This window comes from Manis javanica, chromosome 3 (assembly GCF_040802235.1).
Source record: "Manis javanica isolate MJ-LG chromosome 3, MJ_LKY, whole genome shotgun sequence".
Taxonomy (NCBI): Eukaryota; Metazoa; Chordata; class Mammalia; order Pholidota; family Manidae; genus Manis; species Manis javanica.
The window spans coordinates 16,917,232-16,939,136 of NC_133158.1; the positions used below are offsets into that span (position 1 = coordinate 16,917,232).

The 21,905-nt window shown below is 35.3% G+C and overlaps 1 protein-coding gene across 13 annotated transcripts in view; it reads left to right on the forward strand.

Moving 5' to 3' along the window:
• MITF (melanocyte inducing transcription factor) overlaps positions 1 to 21,905 on the forward strand; it is a 201,115-nt gene that overhangs the window by 109,941 nt on the left and 69,269 nt on the right. For all 13 annotated transcript variants that reach the window (XM_073230893.1, XM_073230894.1, XM_073230897.1 and 10 more), the window contains one exon: positions 11,489 to 11,738. In XM_073230893.1, coding sequence (XP_073086994.1) covers positions 11,489 to 11,738 — 250 coding nt within the window. The remainder of the gene's footprint in view (positions 1 to 11,488; positions 11,739 to 21,905) is intronic.

Here is a 21,905-nt window from a genome sequence, read left to right on the forward strand (position 1 = left end):
TAAGTGAAGTTTTATTCTGGAAATAATCCCGGGACTGCCTGGCAGGAGCATTTTTTTTTTAAAGGGGGAGGACAGAGAAAGGGAAGGTTTTACTGGGAGTTAAAAATACTAGAACTGTTACTTTGTGACTGTGGCTTTCATCAGCTTCAGCTGTTAGCCTCTAGTAGGTGGATTTGACCAGGGTAACACTCTTCATTTGGTGGGGGGTGGCATCTAAATGCTAGCCCATTAGCTTTGCCTTCTTGTTTAAAATTGAATGTTGGTCTTAAATTAATAATGCCAAAAAAAATGACTGCTTGAAAAATCCGAGTTAGAACAGAGCTTGATTTATGATCACAGGGCAGACTGCAGCACAGCTTTGTTATGAATAAAAAAGGATTTTCCTCAGGAAAACTAGTATGCTTAGCAGTAAAATTTGTCAAAACTGTCCCATTACAAACACTTTGGCTTTTTGCTTTCTCTCTTTTTTTTTCCTGACTGTGGAATAGTGACAGTTACATTAATAAAGATCTTGTTTGCATTTCTCTCTCTGTGTGTGTGTGTGTGTGATATATATACATACACACACACACACATTTTTTTTTCTCTTTTAGAGGGAAATAGAACAAAACATCCAAACATCATCTGCCTGGCATATAAATGTAGAACAAGTTTGAAATTGGCAGTTTCAAAAATACTAAAATGGACAAATACTAACTGGATGATAGCTACCACACTCCCTTTAACATTTACTTTCTGTGTTAGGTGATAAGATTTGAAAACAATACTAAAAGCTGTGTTCCTAAGTGAATAGGCATTCAAGCAAATCAACTTATGCAAAAGCCACCTCTGGAGTTTAATAATTATTTACTGAACGTTCCTGGGTCATGAGAGAGGCTCCGATTAAGTCAGAAAAGCATTATGTCCAGCAGCTTGTGAAGGTGTGCCTAAAGATGGCAAGAATAATGGAAAAATACTCAAAGCAGCAGAACTATTTTTAGAAATTGATTCTTAAAAAAAATCCCCCCCCCAAATTTAAGTGTGGTTAACGTTATAAGGTTCAGCAGATACATCTTTAAATGTTCTTAGAGTAGCTTTTAAAATAACTTGTACTTTCTTGTGCTGTTTTTGCTGTCTTGAGTTTGCTTTTTTAGATATTTTTTCATTCTCTATGTCATTGAAACAGCTTAATTACTTATCTCTCTGAAATGGTAGAGTGCTTTATGAAGAGCGTATATGTACTGTATTTAAAGCATCATTATGCTAGAAATGTTACAAATTTCTGCTTTGTAAATCAGATGGTAGTTATGAAGGTGATGGCTGCTATTTGTGAGTCATACCCCGCAGGAATGTACTCTGACTTACTAATTTTTTTTAATATTAACTTTAGGTAAAGTAATAGATGGCATGGATGGATGAAACATGCCATCCTGATGTAGCATAAGGACAGTGGTGATGTGACCCTTGAATTCATATCCAAATTAATTCTTAATTGCAACTATTTTTGTTTGATTGGCTTTGAATTTATTTTTATGGGTGACTATAACTCTCACCATAGAAGTATGCTTCCCTTATAGACTCTCAGAATTACATGTTTGACACAACTTGTTTCCTGAGCTGTTGCCCATTAACTTCTTTGTGTCTGTTCTTTTAGGGAGGGCACACAGTGCAAATTTATTTTGTATTTCCCTTTAGAAAAGCAAAGGAACACCATAGCAGAAGGCAATATTTTGAGAGTTTTGGCTTTCTAGAAAATAACTTGTCAGGTTTTCACTACTTTTGAAATATCAAGATGCTCAGAGAAAAACCAATTCAGGAATTAAAATGTTATAGAAGAATTCATTGCTTTTTTTACTTATTGTCCATATTGTGTGCTGGCCACCATTCTAAGTATCTTGCCTGTATTAACATATTTAATTTTCATTATTGCTCTATGACAAGGATACTTTTTTTTCTACCTCCATTTTGTGAGAAATCCTGCCCAACTTGTATAACCGAGAAATGATAGTCAGGATTTCAACCTAGTTATTCTGGCCCCAGGGCTTATGCTATTCTCTGTTATGTTCTATGGATTTTCATTTAAGATAGTGACTGAATTGATCTTTCTTCCTTTGCCTTTTATTGAGTGGGTTTCTCCAATGCCCAGATTTCTGAATTACCCAAACTTTAACTCTTTAAACTTCTGAGCAGCCACAAGTAGTTTAATTCCACAGTATTTGTCTATCAAATGTATTTGTGTGTCTCTAGTTCACTATTGATTTGGAGGAGGAGAAAACTACTAAATATACACATTGACTGTAAGATCTATTTTGACTTGTAGTGAAAGAGTTTGTTTTAGAATTAAGGAAAAATAGTAAGTCTCTACTCCAAGAATGAACTAGTGGTTACCAAAGGGGAGGGGTGTGGAAGGGCACATGGGGAGGGAGGGAGAAGGGGATTGAGGGATATTATGTTTAGTACACATGGTGTGGGGGATCACGGGAGAATGTGTAGCACAGAAAAAGCACAAAGTGGATCTGTGGCATCTTGCTGCACTGATGGACAGTGACTGCATTGGGGTGTGGGTGGGGACTTGATAATGTGGGTAAATGTAGTAACCACATTGTTTTTTCATGTGAAACCTTCATAAGAGTGTATATCAATCATACCTTAATAAAAAATAAATAAATAAAAAAAAAAAAGGAAAAAAATAGTAGGTCCCTAGAGCTTTGGGCTCCTTGGAAAAATGTATTCTCTGTCACTGGATCATTCAAGCAATGTTTAACTAAAGGTCTTTCAATACTAATTAGTATTATTTGATTTTAACAGGTGGGGTATTTGTTAGGATAGAAACAGTAAATGACCATAGCAGGTCATCTTGCTATGGGCCAAGTAGTATTCTAGGTGCTGAAGAGTCCGTATGTTAATAAAACATTAAAAAAAAAATCTCTGCCCTCATGGAGCTGGCTGCACCTGGTCATGAAGGGGTAAATACATTCTGGCTCCATCCTTAAGTCTGGGTCTTATCCTGGTGGTACAAAGTGGCTGCTGGGGCTGTAGCCATTACAGCCAAATTCTAGGAGAGATGATGGCAGAAAGTACAAGATGGGTATCTCTTTAGAGAGAATTCCTGGAAGTACCACATGACATTTCTGCTTAAATTTCATTTGCAAAACAGGCATGAAGCCAGCATAAGCTCCTGAAAAGCTGGGAAATGCAAGTGGTACTGTACTGGCTAAAATGAGGAGAAAATAGGAGAATGGATACTATATTGATTTATAGATCTTAGGCTGAAACTTTGATTTTTTTTTGAGAATAACTGATATTTTTTAAAATGTCACAAAAACTGGCTATAGTATTCCAGAGCACATCAAACTGGCTTAAGTAAAATGAAGATTGACTGACCTTTGCAAATCAGTATCCAATGTCCAGAGTTATGAAGGCTTCAGGAAAGGTTTGATCAGATGCTGAATGTTTTCCAAATACTGGCTCTTCCTTCTTCTCAATTTTCTGTTTCTTCTTTCAGTTCATATCATTGTTTGATCTAGTTTGGCTTTTTTTTTTTTCAGAGAGGCTCAGGAGGTTTCAGATTTACATCCTAATATTTTCCCAAACCTTAGTAGAAAGAGAATTCTTTGTCCCCAATAATTTCTAGTCAAAGGCATAGGTCTGACTCTTATTGGACCATCTTGGAGCATAAGCTCATTTAATGGTTATGCTGATTGGCCACGCCCGGGTTGTGTGCCTTTGTGTGGAGTTACTAACACCACCATAACCTCATGAACTGAAAGTGTGGAGGCTGGTTATTCAAGGTGAAATCAGGGAACTTTACCAAAGAAGTGGGACAGAATGCTGGGAAGGCATAAATAACATGTGACCACCACTTTGTAAGGCTGCCTCCTAAACTATGGCATATGCACTCATTCAGTGCTCTTGAGACCATAATTCATACTTTTGTCTTCATTTCCACACAGTATTGCAAATTTCGTATCTTGGTAGATATATCCTAGACATGCAGTAATTGCTAAGTGATGGCAGTCAAAGGCTTTTGAATCTTCTCTGACCTGTTACGATGTTGTCTGGACAAGCAGATCATGCCCTGTGATTGAGCAATTATTTGAGTAAGGATAGAAAGGCTTTCTATCTTTAAAAAGATCCTTCTAATTACTTTCTCACTTATATCTCAATTCTGTTGTAACATTGTCATGGTTTTGAATAAAAACAGTTCTTCCTTTTAAAATGCTCTAGGTGGGGTATAATGTCATGCCATATCAATTACATATACCTTGTAGGGGATGAGTTTTTCAGAGCCTTTTAAAAACATGACAGCTAGATGTGAATGGAATTCCATAATTGGGCAGAGGGTTAGTAAGATTACTAGAGTGTGGTCGAGTAGAAGGAAGCTTGATAGGAAAGACAGAAAGCTTGAGTTGGGGCATGTCATTTTATGGTATGGCTAACCTTTTGATGGTGTGGCTCTCACAAGCAATTTCCTGAAGGGAATTGAGTTAAGAGTGTGCTAACCCATAGTGGCATCTGTAAAAAATGGAGTCATGGTCATAAAATGAGGAAATGACATTCTCATATCCTTGGTGGAAATATCTTTCAGTAAGAGATTGACATTCTCCTTAGCTGAAGTATATAGAGTGAGAAACTCTTTGGGAGTGATGAAAATAAACAACTAAAAAAAAATCTGATGATGAAAATTGCCTGGAAGAATATTGGTCATATCATTACAGAAGTCTCTTACACATTTTTGGTCATCTGTCCTAGTAAAAGAAATACTTTTTCAAGCAAAATCTCTCAACTTATTTTTATCTTATTTATAATTATATATATGTACTCTGTACTAGTGTTGTATTACATTATATAGCATGTAAAAAACAAAAAATAAAAGTTATGGGTAAAATATATATATAAAGAAATTCTATTCTCTCCTTCCTAGACTCCAGGATATAGGTATCATTTTTTTGTTATCCTCTTTTGAAGAATATTGATATATTGGAAATCTTAGTTGAATTCTCTTTGGTTTTGATCTAATCAGTTATTAAGGTTACTCTTACTGCTACCTGCTGAAGGTCTAGCTTAAAGAGTATTAATCCAGAATAGATATGGAGAGTCTCTAACATCTAATTGAGATCTAAGTGTTGAAAAGTAAATATTTCACATTTAACTTACATATGATGGTGGTGCTTACTTTTTAGAATGTTTTCCTCCTTTTGTACAATCAAAGTTGAGTCAGTATCAGAGCTCCAGAGGACAAAATTATTGCCCACTTTGGACACCATGATACCCTCATGTCTAGTAGAACCTGGCCTTTGGAAAGCATTCAACTATTCGTTGAAGGAAAGAAGAGGAGAAAGACAAGCTGCACTTTGTAAGCCTTTTAATTTTCTCTGCCAGAAACCTGTAGTATTTATTGTTGGAGCTGGTAATGTTACCAGAAAAAGCTGGGATTTTGGCAGGTTTTCTTTTTTTTTTTTTCTTGACCACCAAAACCCAAGGTTGATGATGACAGATGTCCAGAAGATCTCAAGTTTTGGAACCAAACTGTGAAATCTGGTACTTTCACATTTACGTGGGCCATATTCTCAGCTATTTTAAGTACAAATGGCAATACATTTTCTTACTGGTACTTGTTTTTACTATACATAGTGGAAACGTCATGTCATCATTGAACTTACAAAGTGATTACTCTGGAAGGAATGGAAAGATTAAGATAATGAATGTGCTTATCATTCTGAAATGTTAGGTGCCCAGACTGTCATTTAAAAGTGGCTTCCAGACAGATGTTTCTGTTTGGTTTTAATGTCCATTTAGCAGGAGTAAGTAGTCCTGCCCATTCCATTCAATGTGTTGAATTCAGTATCAGAAGGACCTTTCAGAGCTCTTTCTTGTCAGGCTTCCTGGAGGTGGGGAATGGAATGTGAATTTCCTCAGATAGGGAAGAAGGCATTCTGGTCTAAGAATCAGAGATGAGGATTCATGTCCCAGGTCTCCTATTAAACAGATTGGTGATCTTGGGTGTTTTACTATTTGCTTCTGAACATGGCCAGGCATCAGAATCAGCTGCACAAGTTTTGTAGACATATTGATTCCTGGGCATTACCTAACCTGAAATTGGAATTTCCAGGATGGTAACTGGGCATTTGGATTTTAGATAAGAGTGCTCAGCTGATTTTGTGGCAGCCAGTCTTGTGTATTTGGAAACCCCTGTAGCTTAACTGATCTGTGATATAGTTTCTCACCAGTACAGGAAGTTAATACTGTTGTGCCTTTCTGTGTTTCTACTGTGTGTGTGACCATCAGCCATTCTTGTGCTCTCCTGGACGTAATTATATTACCTCAGTGCAGGCAAATGCTAGGCTTTGAGCTCTATCAACTGAATGATTATAATAAAGATTCATTTTTTCCTGGAGAAAAGTTCTTGGATTGTCACTTTATTGCTCATGAGAGAAATACAGGATAAATTATTTTTTCTCTCCACTCCTGCCAAATTTGGCAAGTTGTCTGAATTAAATGGGGATTGCCTAAACTTTAAGACAGATCTGCTCCAGTCTTTGCATATAGGCTTACACAAAATTGGTTCCTCGCATCAAATAAGAAGTAGCATGTTATATTATTTTTTTACTACTAATTTTTTAACTCTTCCAGTTTACTGGACTATGTTCTAGTCATTGTGCTAAGCTTTCTACATCTATTGCAACTTTTAATCCTCATGACAGCACTGAGAGGCAGATGTATTTACTCTTTGTAAATAAGGAAAACCAAAGCTCAAAGAGATGGACTAGGCTGCAGACACAGGTTATTAAGTGGCAGAGTTGGACTCTGCTGGAGGAATTGAAGAGAGAAAATGTAGGGAAAAGTCTATCAGCTCCTTCTGCCTAGAGACTAAGTTTCAACTCACAACCAGATTCCTGCCTTGAGTGATCATGATGGGGGAGAGCAGAGACTGATTCGCAAGGTCTAGCAGAGGTGTAGTGGCATCACTGTCAAAGGTGAGGGGTGACCAGGCAGATGTCATTAGGATGGCAGGGTACTGGGTTTCATGGAATGTCTGCTATCTTTAAATGGTTGGTGAAAGCAGTGGAATTAACTATTTAAATTTAGGAATATACCTGATAAACCAGAGTACATGTACACATACATAGATTGTCAAAGAGAAAGGGGAGACTTTGAAGGTTGAAAATGTAAATGTAGCTATCAGGATAGGGACTGAAGTCACATTTACGGCTGCCTGGTGTCTGTATTCCAGCCGCTGAGATGAGCACTTTAACTGAGCTAACGTTAGCTCACTCAGTCACCGTAGCACATTATGGGCGTGGGATTTGCAGAGGCTCAGAGAAGTTGAGTGGCTCATTAAAGATCAGGCAACTCAGCAGTGACTGAACTAGAGTTTAAGTCCAGTGGATTGCTGTCCTCCTTGAGTCACCATTGAGCAATTCCCAGCAGTCAGGGAAGTTGTGTATTTGGCTTCAGTGATTGAGATAAGTGCCAGTAAAGGAATTTGCTTCTCCTTCATTTGGCTTTCAAAGGGTGATTTCTTACTGTGGGATGTACACCTCACCATGTGGAATTAAAAGAGTCAAGTAACTTTGATAATTGACTTAATTTTAAGGCATCTCAGAAAAATTATGTGACCATGGCTTTAACCTCTATGAGATTAGAAACAGGTATTCCCAGCACCTGGCATAGAGGAAACACTCAACTATTTGTTGAATAAATGACCTACATATAATCTGATTAAAAGGAATCAGACTCCCAGAATTAGGATTATCTAATGCATGCTGAGCTTCACGGGCCCTGGAAGAGTTCAGCTAGCTTTTAAAATGAAATACATTTGGACAACTCTCCTTATCATTAGTGGTTTAAGGATCAGATCCTCATTTTAAAAATAAGCTTTTAGCGACTTTAAATGTTCTCAAATAATCCTTGATTTTGGTTTTAAACATAATGTTCATTTGTCCTGATAATATTTTGAAGTGAAGATAACTTCATTTTTGTCCTTAAGGTGATAATTGCAGATTCAATTATTTCTAAGAGAAAGGGATGTTTAAAAGATGGAGAGTAAAGCTGAGAATCTGGGAGTCATCTTTAACATCGTGGAAATGTCCCACAGTGAGTGTGTGAAGTGACTGTATCTTCCTGTGCCTGTATTTTTTTTTAGAAGATTTATTAAAATAATGTCAATTAGCTGAGCTCTGCTAGATTTTCTTCAGTGGGGTTTCAATTTATTTATGCAGGTCTACTGTATAAATATGAATTTTTTTTCTTTTAGGATATTTCAGTAAATGCTTTAAATGATATTGTTGTCGACTTGAAGTCTGAAGTCTTGGTGTGTTGATAACTGGTAATTTTAATTTAATGTGTCTCAAGAATGCTTTACTGTTAATTGAACGGATTTTTTCTCCCACTATCACAGCCAATGGCTTGTCTTGAGCAGCTAATTAGTGCGATTATTCCACAGCTGCATTTGCTACAGCACAAAGGTTTGCTCCTGTTTTTATCAAAAGGATCAGTCTCTCTGAGAATGTTTTAACCTGACAGGCTTTGAATAGTAAGACCATTTATTTATTTATTTTTAAATAGCCCACCCCCGCTTTTCTTGGTTTAGGAAAGTATACTTGTGCTTTGAACACATACTCAATAGTGGGAAAATACATTTTCTTTTGATGCTCTTTTAGTAGACTCTTACTTGGTGAATAGACTATTTTGAGTAATGGCTTGATATTTTCATTAATGTGGATGAGTGTGTTCTCTTAAAATTATGAGCCAGGTATTAACATTGTTTAATCTTTGTGCATTGGTAAGAAGCTATAAAGGAAGGAGGGTGTAAGTCTTCGTGATGCTGCAGACTTTCAGGAGAACCAGGGCACTGGATTCAGTCACTGCTTCCCCATGCTGTTGTCAAAATACTGTTCCCGATGGATCCAGGCTCCCTTCTTCTAGCCAATGGTGACTTTGATCACTGCAGTCTTTTTTCTTCATGTCTTACATTAGTGGCATATATTCTGCCATTGAAAAAAATACAGTATGGCTTTATAGCAGTTTAGGAGAACTAGAAAGAAAAATAAATTTACCTATATTTCCATTCCTAATCTGGCAATTAAGATAATCTTTATACAGTCCCTGCTTGTCATGTATATGCATTTGTGTACATATATACATCTTATTTTAAATTAGAATGTAAATACACTTTCAAATCCTACTTTTAAATTTACTCTAATTGCACGCATTTCTCACTTTGTTCTGTAGTTGTGCACTTAGAAAACAATATTACCAAATTTATGTATCATAATTTACTTCTTTTTTATCTATTTTATGCTTAGATCTTTTAAATAGTTTTATTTTTTTGCTAGCTTTATTGAGGTATAACTGACAAAAATTGTATATATTTGAGATGTATAACATGATTTGATATTCATATACATTGTGAAATGATTATAGTTAAGCTAAAAAAATCCACCAGCTCACATTACTATTTATTTTCTTTTTTGTGGTGACAGTACTTAAGATCTACGCTCTTAGCAGATTTCAAGCATACAGTGTGGTACTATTAGCCATAGTCACTGTGCTGTAGATTCCCAGAACTTGATCTTATAATTCAAAGATTATACTTTTTGACCAACATCTTCCCTGCTAATTTACTTAACCATTTTCATATTAGAGGGTAAATTTAGGTGGTTCAGAATATTTTGCAATTTGTAAGTATCTTTTTTTCCACATTTTGAATTATTTTCTTAAGAAAATTGTGCAATGAAAATTAAAATTTTGAGTCAAATTATATATGAACAAATTATAGGTGTTTGAAAATATTGTTTTCTTCAAATATTTTAATAATAATAGTAATGGCTCAGAATAACATTATCATTACAGCTTTTCTTTCAGTGAACATTTTTGTAAAAAATGGCTTTCTAAGATTACTGTGTAATTTTTATTCCAACAATAAACATATTTCTACATCATTTTTAATGGCTGCATAGTATTACATTACATGAACCTATCACAATTTATGGAACTCATTTCCTATGGTGAATAAGTTAACTGCTAGTATAATTTTTATTATGTAGTTTTCCAGAACTGTGTGAGAATGAAACAGAAACACTTTTTCATCCTTTAGAATGTTTTGTTACCTGTAGAGTTTGATGATTCCTATCTTTAAGGAGCTCATAAGGGTGGCCAATGATTTAAAGGCTCTGTTTGACCTTTTGTTAGAAGGTAAAGACAATACTGGGTTTATACTCAAAGGACAGTAAAGGTGCAAATACTCCCCATGAAGAATGACTTACTCAGGAGTGAATAATTTCTCAAGTGGTACTTTCTGTTTAGGTACTAAAACTTTGTAGTATTTGCTCTAAGCAGAAATCTTTTTTTTTCTCTTTAAAGAAAATTATATTGCTGGAAATATATAAATAATTAAAATTTTCAGGTAATATAGGGACAACATTTTTTTGAGGCAGTACTACATGGCATTCATTGTTCTAGGGGATTTATGTGCTTTATTTTATATTTTATTTAATCTTCAAAAAACCCCTAGAGGTATGGCTTTAAAATATAAATGGTGCAATAGAATTTTTAGAAACACATACCACTGTGTTAAATGAGTATGTGGGTAAACAACTATTGTTAGCCTTCTTTTCCGGGCATGGTAACTAAGGCAGAAAAACGTTTGAAGACTTATTCATGTTTTTGAGGTGGTGAGATAATCCATGGATACCCACATTTAGGAAAATTAGTGAGTCCTTCCTTCTTAACTTTTGACTAGTGTTTAAGCATTTTCAGTAATTTTGGATTCAGTTAAGTGCCAAACCCTTAAACTCAGGCTTCATGGGGAACTTGCTGAGCACATACAGGAGAGGGCATGCCAAGATGAATCTGAAGAAAAGGCAGTACAATGAAAACGAGGCAGAGAAGAATTGGGTTGTCAAACCAGCTTGTCTTCTGCCCCCATTCCCAAAGACTAAGGTCGAGTTCAGTGTCAACATTCCGGTCCAAATTCTTTTTTCATTGATGATTTTTACTTTCCATATCTTAGAAAAACTTCCCATGACAAAAATTCACCTTCCTTTAAACTGTTTTGTGTTAGTAAACATTTTAGACATCTTTAAGGAATTTAGATAACATGTAGAACTAGTAGTTTGGTTAGATTCAGTTATAAAAAAGCAAATCAAGTGATTTATTTTTAAATGTGGAAATCTGGGTGCCATAAAGGCACATCGCTTCTTGGCACTTCATATGGCAGCACTATATTTGGCGGTATGAGTAGTATACAGTATAAAATGTCAGAAAAAAATTAGGCCACATGATAAAAATGCCTAGATGCAATCAAGCTGGTTTATTTTAATTCAATTGCTAATGACTTAAATCCTGTCACCTCTTGATTTTCAATTATGTGGAGTACTACTATTCTGCAACTTGATTATATTTGCACAGGTTCATTTCATGGTTTGGTGCAATTTAGGATACCCAAAATGCAAACGAAGGGTCTCATTAGAAACTAAATGTTATGTGTGTTTCGGTTTTCCCACAGCAGTTCCGAGGAGCATCCTGGGGCCTCCAAGCCTCCAATAAGCTCCTCCAGTATGACATCACGCATCTTGCTACGCCAGCAACTCATGCGTGAGCAGATGCAGGAGCAGGAGCGCAGGGAGCAACAGCAGAAGCTGCAGGCGGCCCAGTTCATGCAGCAGAGAGTGCCTGTGAGTCAGACACCAGCCATAAACGTCAGTGTGCCCACCACCCTTCCCTCTGCCACCCAGGTGCCAATGGAAGTCCTTAAGGTATGTGAGTGTCACTCTCTCTGGTTGGGCTGAGCCCTCTTCAGACCAACATTTTCCACTTTTTAGGTGTTTTATTTGTCTGAATGTGTATTTGGTCATATGGGCCCATATGAATAATATTTGTAAATGCTAACTTCATTGAATCCTACATGGCCTTGTATTTTAAAAGAAGGATGGAAACTAACTGTAAATTTGACAGTAACCCACACTAAATGGAGGAGAAATATTGCTGTTCCATGAGAAATTGCAAGTAGGAATAGGTGTCTGTTGTAATAATATCTTTCCATCCTTCTTTGGTAAATTTTTAAAATGTACAAGTTGGCTGAAATGTGCCTCTTGTAATAACTTATACATATTTTTTCCCTCAAAACTTCCCATGACTATTCTTTAATTTTCCTCTTTTATTTAGTAAATAATATTGGCTATAGAATCTGACTCTTCTAGAAAGTCTTTGCAGATATGAAACTGTAGAAGAGCTTTCTACACTTTAATAACCAGACTTCATAATCCTTTAACTGATGTGAGTTGTCTGTTTTGGGTTTCTTTGATTTTTTGCAAGAGTAGAAACTGCAGGAGCTTGTTAGTCTCATTCTATCAAGGACATATAGCTTCCTAATTACTAGGGAAAATTGTAACAAGTCTAAGAATAGAATTCTATCTCACACATGTGTCCTCCACAACACATTGGGAGATACTCCTTGTTTAGAGATTAATCTTCTAACTCTTAAATATGACTGATGCAAGGAAAGTTAAAAGGAAAATAAGGAACTTAAAAAAAAAATTAACCCATTCACATAATTGATTCATTCTGAAGAGTCCTAAGTGTAATTGTTCATTAAACAATGTGAACTTTACACACTGGTAGTTTATTGTTGGTCTTTGCATTCATTTGTGTGCCCAGATAAAAACATCTCCCACTATTTAAAGTTTACTTTTAAAGCAAATAGAGGGGATGATGTGTTACATTTGGGAAGTAATATATGATCCTTACCAGTAAATAGGAAAGAAATTCTTTAAAAACAAATTGGAAGTCAATGGTTTTTATTTGCAAAAACTCTTCAATGTAGTGACGAGATCATGGAAATCTTTAATGGAAAAACCAACTGAAATTCTGTTAGGGCAAAAAGATCCAACGAGTTTAGCGTAAAACTTTAAAATGTTCGCAGTTCTGGACATTGTCACAATTAATGGATGTTCTGTCCTGTTCCCCCACCCCACCCTCCAAGTAAAGGCAAGGTTTTCTCTTGGAAATAGATTATATATTAAGTATTTCTGTTCTGCTTGGGTGAAAATTGACGATCACTAAGCTTTTATAGATTTAAGATTTATTTAAGATTTAAGTTGTCTGGTGTTCACAAGAATCATATTTGTTTTGTCTGTACCTTAGATTATTTGAAGTTTTGTATGAATTGAAAAACAATAAAATGTGGAGAAATATGCCTATTTGATTTTCCATAGTAGTCTACTTTTTAAATCTGAAAGACTAATTTTAGGAGAGATGACATGGATTTGTGCTAGTAGTGGTTTATGTCCAATTAGAAGGTAATGTATGATATTATATTAAATTATGCTAATTTAAATCAGTATTCTTATTAAGGCAGTTGCCTCTGATGTTGAGAAAATTACCCAAATACAAATGTGTTGAAACATAATTTCTAAATAATCTTAAAAATGGACATTATTCCTACATGTTTTTATTACTTAAAATGTTACTTTTGAAAATGATTAAAATTAAAATCTCTGCTAAATGGTTTGAATAATACACCCATTTTTCCTTATATGTTGTTGTGTTGGTAATGCTGGCTTGAGCTACAATCCTCAATTTAGTTATGCCAGGAACATGTCCCAAGTTCAAGCACAAATAAAGTATTAGAACTGGGAGAACTTATCTAACTAAAAATGAGCAATTGGTTAATATCTGTTGCATACTGAATATAGTTTATGTTTCTTTAACTTGTACATTTTTATACTTCAGTTATATAAAATAGTAAAGTGTGTCATATAAATGAAAAGAAAGAATCATTGGCCTAGCAATGCAGATGGTTTTGATAGCTATTTAGACCCTTAAATATTTTAGTGCCTTTAAAAGAAAGCCCAAGTAAAAATATATGATTTTATGTAAGATGACATTCTAAGAAATTCAAACAGCATTTTTAAGAAAAGAACCTTGTAACTGCTTGCTTCAGGTCCTAAAAGACTTGGTATGGTATAAAAATATTTAATGTATTCATAAAAGTTTTTTGTATAATAATATTATGAAATATTTATTATAGAAAGGTAATTGAGAAAAATCATTTTTTCTTTTTCCTTTTATAGTTTTTAAATTATAAGCATAATTTTATAAAGTAAATGGTTAATAGAAAAATCAGATAATTTGCTTAATCTTGGACTATTTTTCTATGAATATACATTTTCATGAAATGAGTAGTACTGAGTATACAAATTGAGTGCAGTATGATATAGATTATATTGAATAGATAGTGTAACCTGAGTATTTTTCATTGAATTTTTAAAGATTTAAATTGCTGAAACAGAACATACCTGTTTCTCAGTGGTGTTAGTTATGTACAGTCAGACCGTTCTATCATGTGTTTGAGCATCCTGGTTAAATCTCTCCATCTCCCACTGGTTGGCAAGAAAACTTGAGAGAATATCAAACACACCAAATCCAGTTACCAACTTTTTACCATCAGTGGGATGAATGACTGATTTCGAAAGTTAAATTAGTGTTTTCAGGTTAATCCTTTTCTTTGGCAGAGTTATACTTAAAATCGGAACCTTTATAAAGCATGTCTAAAACATACTGATAGCATCTGGTAAGCTAAGGTCTAGTCTTTGGGATTCAGATTAGAGGTTGGTAATTTGCATTACTACTTATTGTTCAGTCTTGTAAGTTCATGAAAGTTTGCAAGATTAGCCTCTGGTTTCTACATTGATTTAGTTAATTTTTGGCTTTTATTCCTATTACTGGACTTCATGTCGGGTGACACTGAATGATTAGTCTTACTGCTATGTAATTGCTATATATTTAAGTATTAGAGATACCCTCTGGGTTTAAGAACAGTCATACTCAGTTGGATTTGGTAATTTATGGATGCTTCTTTATCATAAATTAACCAATACTTGGGAGTGCATAATGCATTTTTTTTTGTTGTAGTGAACACACTTTGTATTTCAAATTATGAATTAATAAAAAAGTTGTTAAGAACCATTAATGGGGGCAGTTTCTTCTGCAGGTGAGTTTTGTTCTCATGTGAGTCAAACCTGATGTTTGAAAAATTTGATGTTGCTTCTTTTAAACAAAAGCAGAGGAACCTGGGGTAGACCTTGTGGACAGTATCAGATCTCATAGCTGAAGAAGCGTCATGGTCCAAACCACGGTGTTCTTGTCCACGCACTCATCAAGCATATGTTTTCACCTTCTCATCTGGTTGCTCTGATAATGGACTGGCAAGTTCATCAGAATTTCTCTACCCACTTCCTCCCACAACATGTACTCTGCCAGTTTATTGCTTGAAAACATTAGTTTATAGTTCGAAAACATTTCTCTGTTCAGGAATTTTTAGAGAATTGCCAAGGATCTTCCCCTCTACTTCCCTTCCTTCCTTTCTTTCACCTTGGAATTAAAAATTTCAAGGCAAGGTCTTCTCTAGAGTAGATTGTACACTGAAACTTTCTGTTCTGCTTAGGAGAAAAGTTGCATGACTTTAAAAAGCTTTTTGTATAGCTTTCAGAAATTTTTAGTTTGAAAGCATATATTTTTTGAATTTTTCTTTTTTTCCAAGTCATCTCAGGTAATGCTAGGAGTTGGGTAGATTGCTGTAGAATTAGAAATTATGGTGCGTGCTGTTTATCAAATACAGAAACATTTTTGCCAGGGCCATCTACATTGTAAACTAAATTTACTTGGCATTTATTTTGTGGTTGTCTCATAATGTGGCATCCCATTTGCTTAGTTATTTCAGCTAGTTGGGATGAAGTCCTGCTTCCTTGTCACCCTGTTTCACACCCAACAGTCTTTGTGATTTTACTAGGGAGAGAGAAAGGGTAAATGACCAAATTGCTGGCTTTTCTCTGTAACTTGAAATCTACCTGGTGTAGAATTTTCAAGGTATTTCTTATTATTTAAGTATAATACAGAAATTGGAAGAAAAGGGTGTGTGGAGTTGCAACTAGGTTGCTCGGTGACAGATTAGCAGAAGTTATTTCCAAACCCCACTATGCATTTAGATTTTGTTCCTGATTTATTTAGCCTAGGGTGCAGCACCTTATAAAAGAAACAGGAACAGATTCAGCACATCTCAGATTGACTTGCTTTGGTATGCTTAGTTAGGGAATCTGTTGCTAGAGGTGCTGTCCCCATAAGAAAGGACATCCGACAGTTCTTCCAGTGCCATACCCTGGGCCATCATGCATTCATTCATGTTTATCTGTGGGCCATCATGTATTTTTGTCACCAGTCAGTGTGACCCCAACATTCTGTGAGCCTCGATTTCACAACTGTTTATAGATTTCAGTGTCCTTTTGTTTTTGGATCAAACTTGGTGGCTGTAAGGCCACATGCTCCTCAAGGGGACAAAGGAACTCAGTTTCCGAGTCCACAAACAGCTCTTGATCCCATCCCCCCAGACACCCCATTTCCCATTGGGTCTTTGAATTTCATCATCATATTATTTTGATGAGTTGAGTGTCACATGTGAGGTAATTTTCTTTTTCTTTAAGACTCATTTTTACTGATTTTTTAAAAAAAGTGACAGACAATTCTTGTTAACTTGGGACAGATTTTAGCAGTGCAGAAGAAATGTCCAACAGGAAACCCCCCTTCCTTCCTCTTCTCTCCATCCATGTCCCTGGAGGGGGCTGCTGTTAGCTCAGTGTTCTGCTTCCTAACTGCTGCTGCCTTCCATCCCTGTGGTCGCCTTTTGTGGAGCAAGGTCTGAAGAAATACAGTAGGCAGTTTTGATCGAATAGACATAAACTCTACCTTTGTCTTTGTTCACATTTTCAAATAGAACAAAAGAAATAGAATTTTGTCTTCTGAGTTGTCTCTGCTTTTGAGAATATTGCTTCAAACTCTGTTCTTCCTTAGGGAGAATGGGGACTCTCTGCTCTGTGTTTTGACAGGCATTAGATCATTCCGGTGTTACAGGGCTGCACCAGCTTACTTGGGCACTGCCTGGTGGCCCATTTGCTTACCATGCTTCCTTACAAACGCTTGGGGGTGAGTGAGGACTTAATCTCAGGGCTGGCACAAGAAGAGTGCCCTAGAGTTGTCTTACATTGGTAAAATCAAGCTTAACCCAGCCCAAGTGGCACAAGAATCTCAGTAAATGTCCATTAATTAACTTTAGATGTTATTTTTCTGTCTGCCCTGCTTTTAGTGACCAGTAATTAGTAATGAAATGCTGGCTGACAAAAGTCATCTTTGCTTAGATTTTTAGAACTGGTCCACTGGAAAGGGCAGACCTACGGGAGCAACTACCTGAAACAAAATACTCAGCCTTGACACAGCTAAGCCTATGAGTTAAATCCACTTTCCTGAAAACATTGAAACGTCAGCTCTAATCACATGTTCCCTTGGTAATATTGGCTCAAAATGGTAATAATTTCTCCCCCTATGACCACTCAGGGCCATTTTTATGTGGCCTAGGGTTACAATAGTATCTGGGTAGTTTGACTTCCTCAGGTTGTAATTAGGTCAGCTGTGCTCAGTGGACCCCTGCACCATGCACGTTTGGTAGGGTCTTTATCACCTTCACAGTGAGCCACTCTGCAATTACTCTGGTCATCTTGTGGGTTAACATGAGGCGGCACCTGCTCAGCTCCTTCCCTTTTCCTGCTGTTAAATGAAGGCATACTAATAGGCGCAGTCTCTTTTCATTTAACAGCTCTCAAAATTCTATACTTTTGGAGGGCAGGGCAGCCTCTTAAGGATGATATGAAGGTCTGGGGCCTTAGAATGAGGACTGAAAATGGAAGAGGCCTTCTTAAAAAAAATCTGGCTCTGAAAGGTCATTTCTTCTTAATGTGATAAAGAGCATGCATCCTCAACGGGTGAGACTGGCTATGCCCCTATCCCAGTGAAAGGAAGAGGGGTGCAAAAACTTGCCTCTGGGAAGGCAGCAAATCTTAGATGTTACAATGGTTTGTGACCCTCTGAAAGACAGTACATACACAGATATGCAGCCCCATGAGATAGGTAGGATGAGCTCCATCTTCAGATGGGGAGCCTGAGGCATGGAGAGAGTATCAGTGCTCACACAGACTCCACAGCCTAACTTACTTACAACCACATACCCTGCTGCCTCTGTATTTCCTACAGTCCTCAAGGACATACCCTAATGTTTCTAACGCATCAGCAGAGTAACAGTGTGTTAGAGCAAAGTGGGAGCTTGGAGAGAAACCAAAGAGGAGTCCCACAGGTTTAACAGAAGGGTGCATGCTCTTAAGCATTCGGAATTGGTAAGGGGCCATCCATTTGAATAATTCAAGTATATCCTTCAATCTCCAGGATATGCCAGATGAAAAACCTGGATGTGTTCTTACTGTATAAAAAGACCACCTGGCCATGTTGACCGTAGCGGTAGCTTATGGTTTATAGTCATTATTGGTCAAAAAGCACCCCAAGTGAGAGTTTCTATAACAACCTCCAAAAATCATAATTCAAGATCACTTATGTTCTAAAGATTCTGTTGGCCCAGGCTAACACAATTCATATGCTTTATAGTTCTATATACTTTAATAATACATTTGTATTGTTGTAAATGATTTTTAAAATACTTTTAAAAATATGTCTATTTTTTATTTTAATATATTTAACAATATAAAATATTTTAAAATATATTTAATAATATAAAATATTTTAAAATTTATTAATATAAATATTTTATTTATATCATATTTAATAATATAAATATCTTTATATTATATATTATATATTATATATTATATATATTATATATTATATATATTATATATTATATATATTATTTATATATTATTTATATATTATTAATATTAAAATAAAAATCAATATTATAAAATAAAATATTAAATATTTTAATAATGATTTAAAAATATTTAAAAAAATCAATCTGATAGTCATACACATCTTTTAATATGAAATTTAATATGAGATTATGGTTACATTTATAGTCTTTCTTCCCTTTACCCCTTGCAGTATTACAGCTTCTGTTATATTTTAGCAGTTAAAATTGGAATTTAAGTTAAAAGTAAAAACTTTTGTTTGCTTTTAAATGAATGTCAGCTTATATTATTATTATATGTTAACATTATAAAATAATAATATATAAATCTTTTATTATTATATGAAAAGGTCATGGGACTTCTTCACACATACCTACTTCATCCCATCAATTAAAGGAAGGACCTATATTTGAAAGACAACCTTTTATAGGTATGCTCTTGAACAATAGAGATTGTGGCTATGTGTAAGCAAAATCTAATTTTAACATTGCCCTACTAAAGTAAGTGGGTAGGATCTGTTTAAAAATATGTAAATCAGTGCAGTGGCTTTGCCCAAGGTCATAGCTGCAGTCAGTACTAGAATATTGGCTCTTGCCCTGGATATGTCTCTGTTTATTGACTTCTTTGAGGATCAGTCTGAACTTTATGAAAAATTTAGCTCCTGACAATACACTAGCTTTTCATAACTTGTTTATAAAGTTAGTTTTGTGTATTAATTTGTAACTTTATGAAAATAAGATGAATCAAAATTGGAGCATATGAAGTAGGAGGCTTTTAAGTAGTGGATGGTCCTTCAAAAAGAATTGTTTTAGTCACTCTTTTAAAAAATAGAGAATGTCCCAGACAAGGATCAAAATAAATCTATAACAAATTGTTTCTACTGTTTATCTCTGAAATGGGTTTTGAGATTGGAAGATGTGGTAGTGAAAGATTTTGTTGTTATTATTATTATTGTTATTACTATTTTAGTAGGAGAGTATATGCATTCATTCCTAATGTAATTAAAATGAGTGTTTCTAATGCATTTTATTTAGGAGTCTTAGCAAACTTCTTTTTATCCACAATTTTTTAAGCAGCACAGTTCCTCTGTCGGGAGTTTACTAGATTTATGCACATTATGTAACTCAAATGGCCGTTACTACAGTAAAGATAGCAAAGCATAAGGGTCTTAAAAATTTTAAATGAATAAAATAATTTGAATCACTAGGTTGTGAATAATTTTGAAAACTAGTTAAGAGGCCCAACATGAAAAGCAAAGTTCAGATTTCTACTACCTTATCACCAGGCACAGCTTTGTCATAATCTCCCCTGTTGGCCCTGAGTTTTGTATAATTAAAATTTAGAAGCTAGAAATTTTGTTGAGACTTAATTAGAAGCGACAAACCAGAGACATTCCTGCTGGTTAGGAAAGGCTTAAGAAATTCTTATTGGCTAAATTACAAATATGTAACTTTTTTTTCTGAACACTTGCATGGTGGTTCAGACTGCCTGAAGGTGACAAGATTAGAGCTGTTTTGCTAGTGAAGTAGTAAAAATTAGATTAATAAGTTCCAAGCAAAGAACCTTTTCATTTTTTCGAAAGAAATCTTACCTTGAGTGCTTCTGGCTGTGGAGATTGGTGCCTTAATTAGCCACATGTTCTTTTTACCTCCTGGGAAATAAGTACGGGATAAAACTGGGGATCAAGAAGTAGACGCACATTGACTTAGCACAGGCCGCTAAGTAATTCATCAAGGAATGTTGGTAATTAGTCCTGCCTCTTTCAACTCTTGGCTTATTTCATAAAACCAGTTGATTTAAAATAATGCCTGCTGATTTATTACCAACACGTTTGAAGACTGAGACTTGGCTCTTAAACAAAAGCAGTATTGTGCAGCGATGGAAGTGCGCCCTCTTGTTTTTGTGTTTTTACAAATTCTGAAGGGCCATTTGTAGTCCCCTATTAACTTTGTTGTGTTTTCTTATACCCCATTCAGCATTTTGCTGGGCTTCCTTTTGTCTCTTGGTAAAGAGAAAAGGGGAGCAAATTAGAAAAAGAAAAATTTCCAGGCTCTTGGAGGTTTTGGATGTGAGGTGCTTGTCAAAGTGTGTTGGCTCACTGTGGTTTGATGGAATTTAATTTGAATCCTTTATCCGGTAAGACAGGCTATAGTAATGGCTTTGGTCCTCCAGCATTGTTAAGTGTTTGGTGATATTTATGACAGTCAGGTTACTCTTAAAAGATTGAATTTATGAAAAGTACAGAATCTTATGACTTGAGCCTTGTAGCCTTGGTATCAAACACTGCTGTACATTATAGGTTGGATGCCACATTCCCATTAATGCCAACTTATGTATTTCTTTATGCTTTGAGATAAAACCATAATCAGCATCTCCACTGAAAATCTAGAATTAGCCCAGCTCCAATACTTAACTGGGTAATTTGAGGCAAGTTTCCTATTCTCTCTGGGCCTCAGTGTCCTCATCTGTGAAATGAAGGTAGCAGCTATTGACTTGTTAATCACACGTCTTATACAGTTTCTTTTCAAACCTACACACATCACACTTACATAGTGCCTGTCCAGCATGTTAAAGATGTCTAAAATCTTAGGACTATGTAAGCATCTCATCAGTGTTTTTGGTGCGAAAGAGACATTGAAGAAAAAGGCGATTAGTTAATCCTAGTTTATTCTTTTAACTGTTCATTAGCTAAATTAACATTGGGAGTATTGAAAACTAGTTTCTTTGGTGGAGTTTTAGATGTGATTTTTATTTGCACTAATGTTGCTAAGATAATTTCTTTTCTCAGTTAACTTGCAGTGTATTTTTAGAAATTTGCAGCACAGCTGATAATTCACTGAAACAGTTTTTCCTTCTTTTCTTATTCACCAGTTACCCAAGTTTTCTGTTTTGACCTTAGTTATTGACCATTGATTAAACTAGAAATAATACCCCTAAAATGATAATTCATATTTTATCAGGTACATTGTTATTTATTTATTTATTATTATATTTCTATAACATTGTTATTTATTAGGTTCCTAATGCAACCAATGAGCTGATTACATTGGATAAAAACTGTTAGAGAGATTTAATGCATTCTTCATACTATACTAAAAGCCTACAAAGTTGCATTCTGTTCAATTACAATAAGCAAGAAAGTCAGGAAAGAACAAAAAATATTAATTATGCAATGACCTC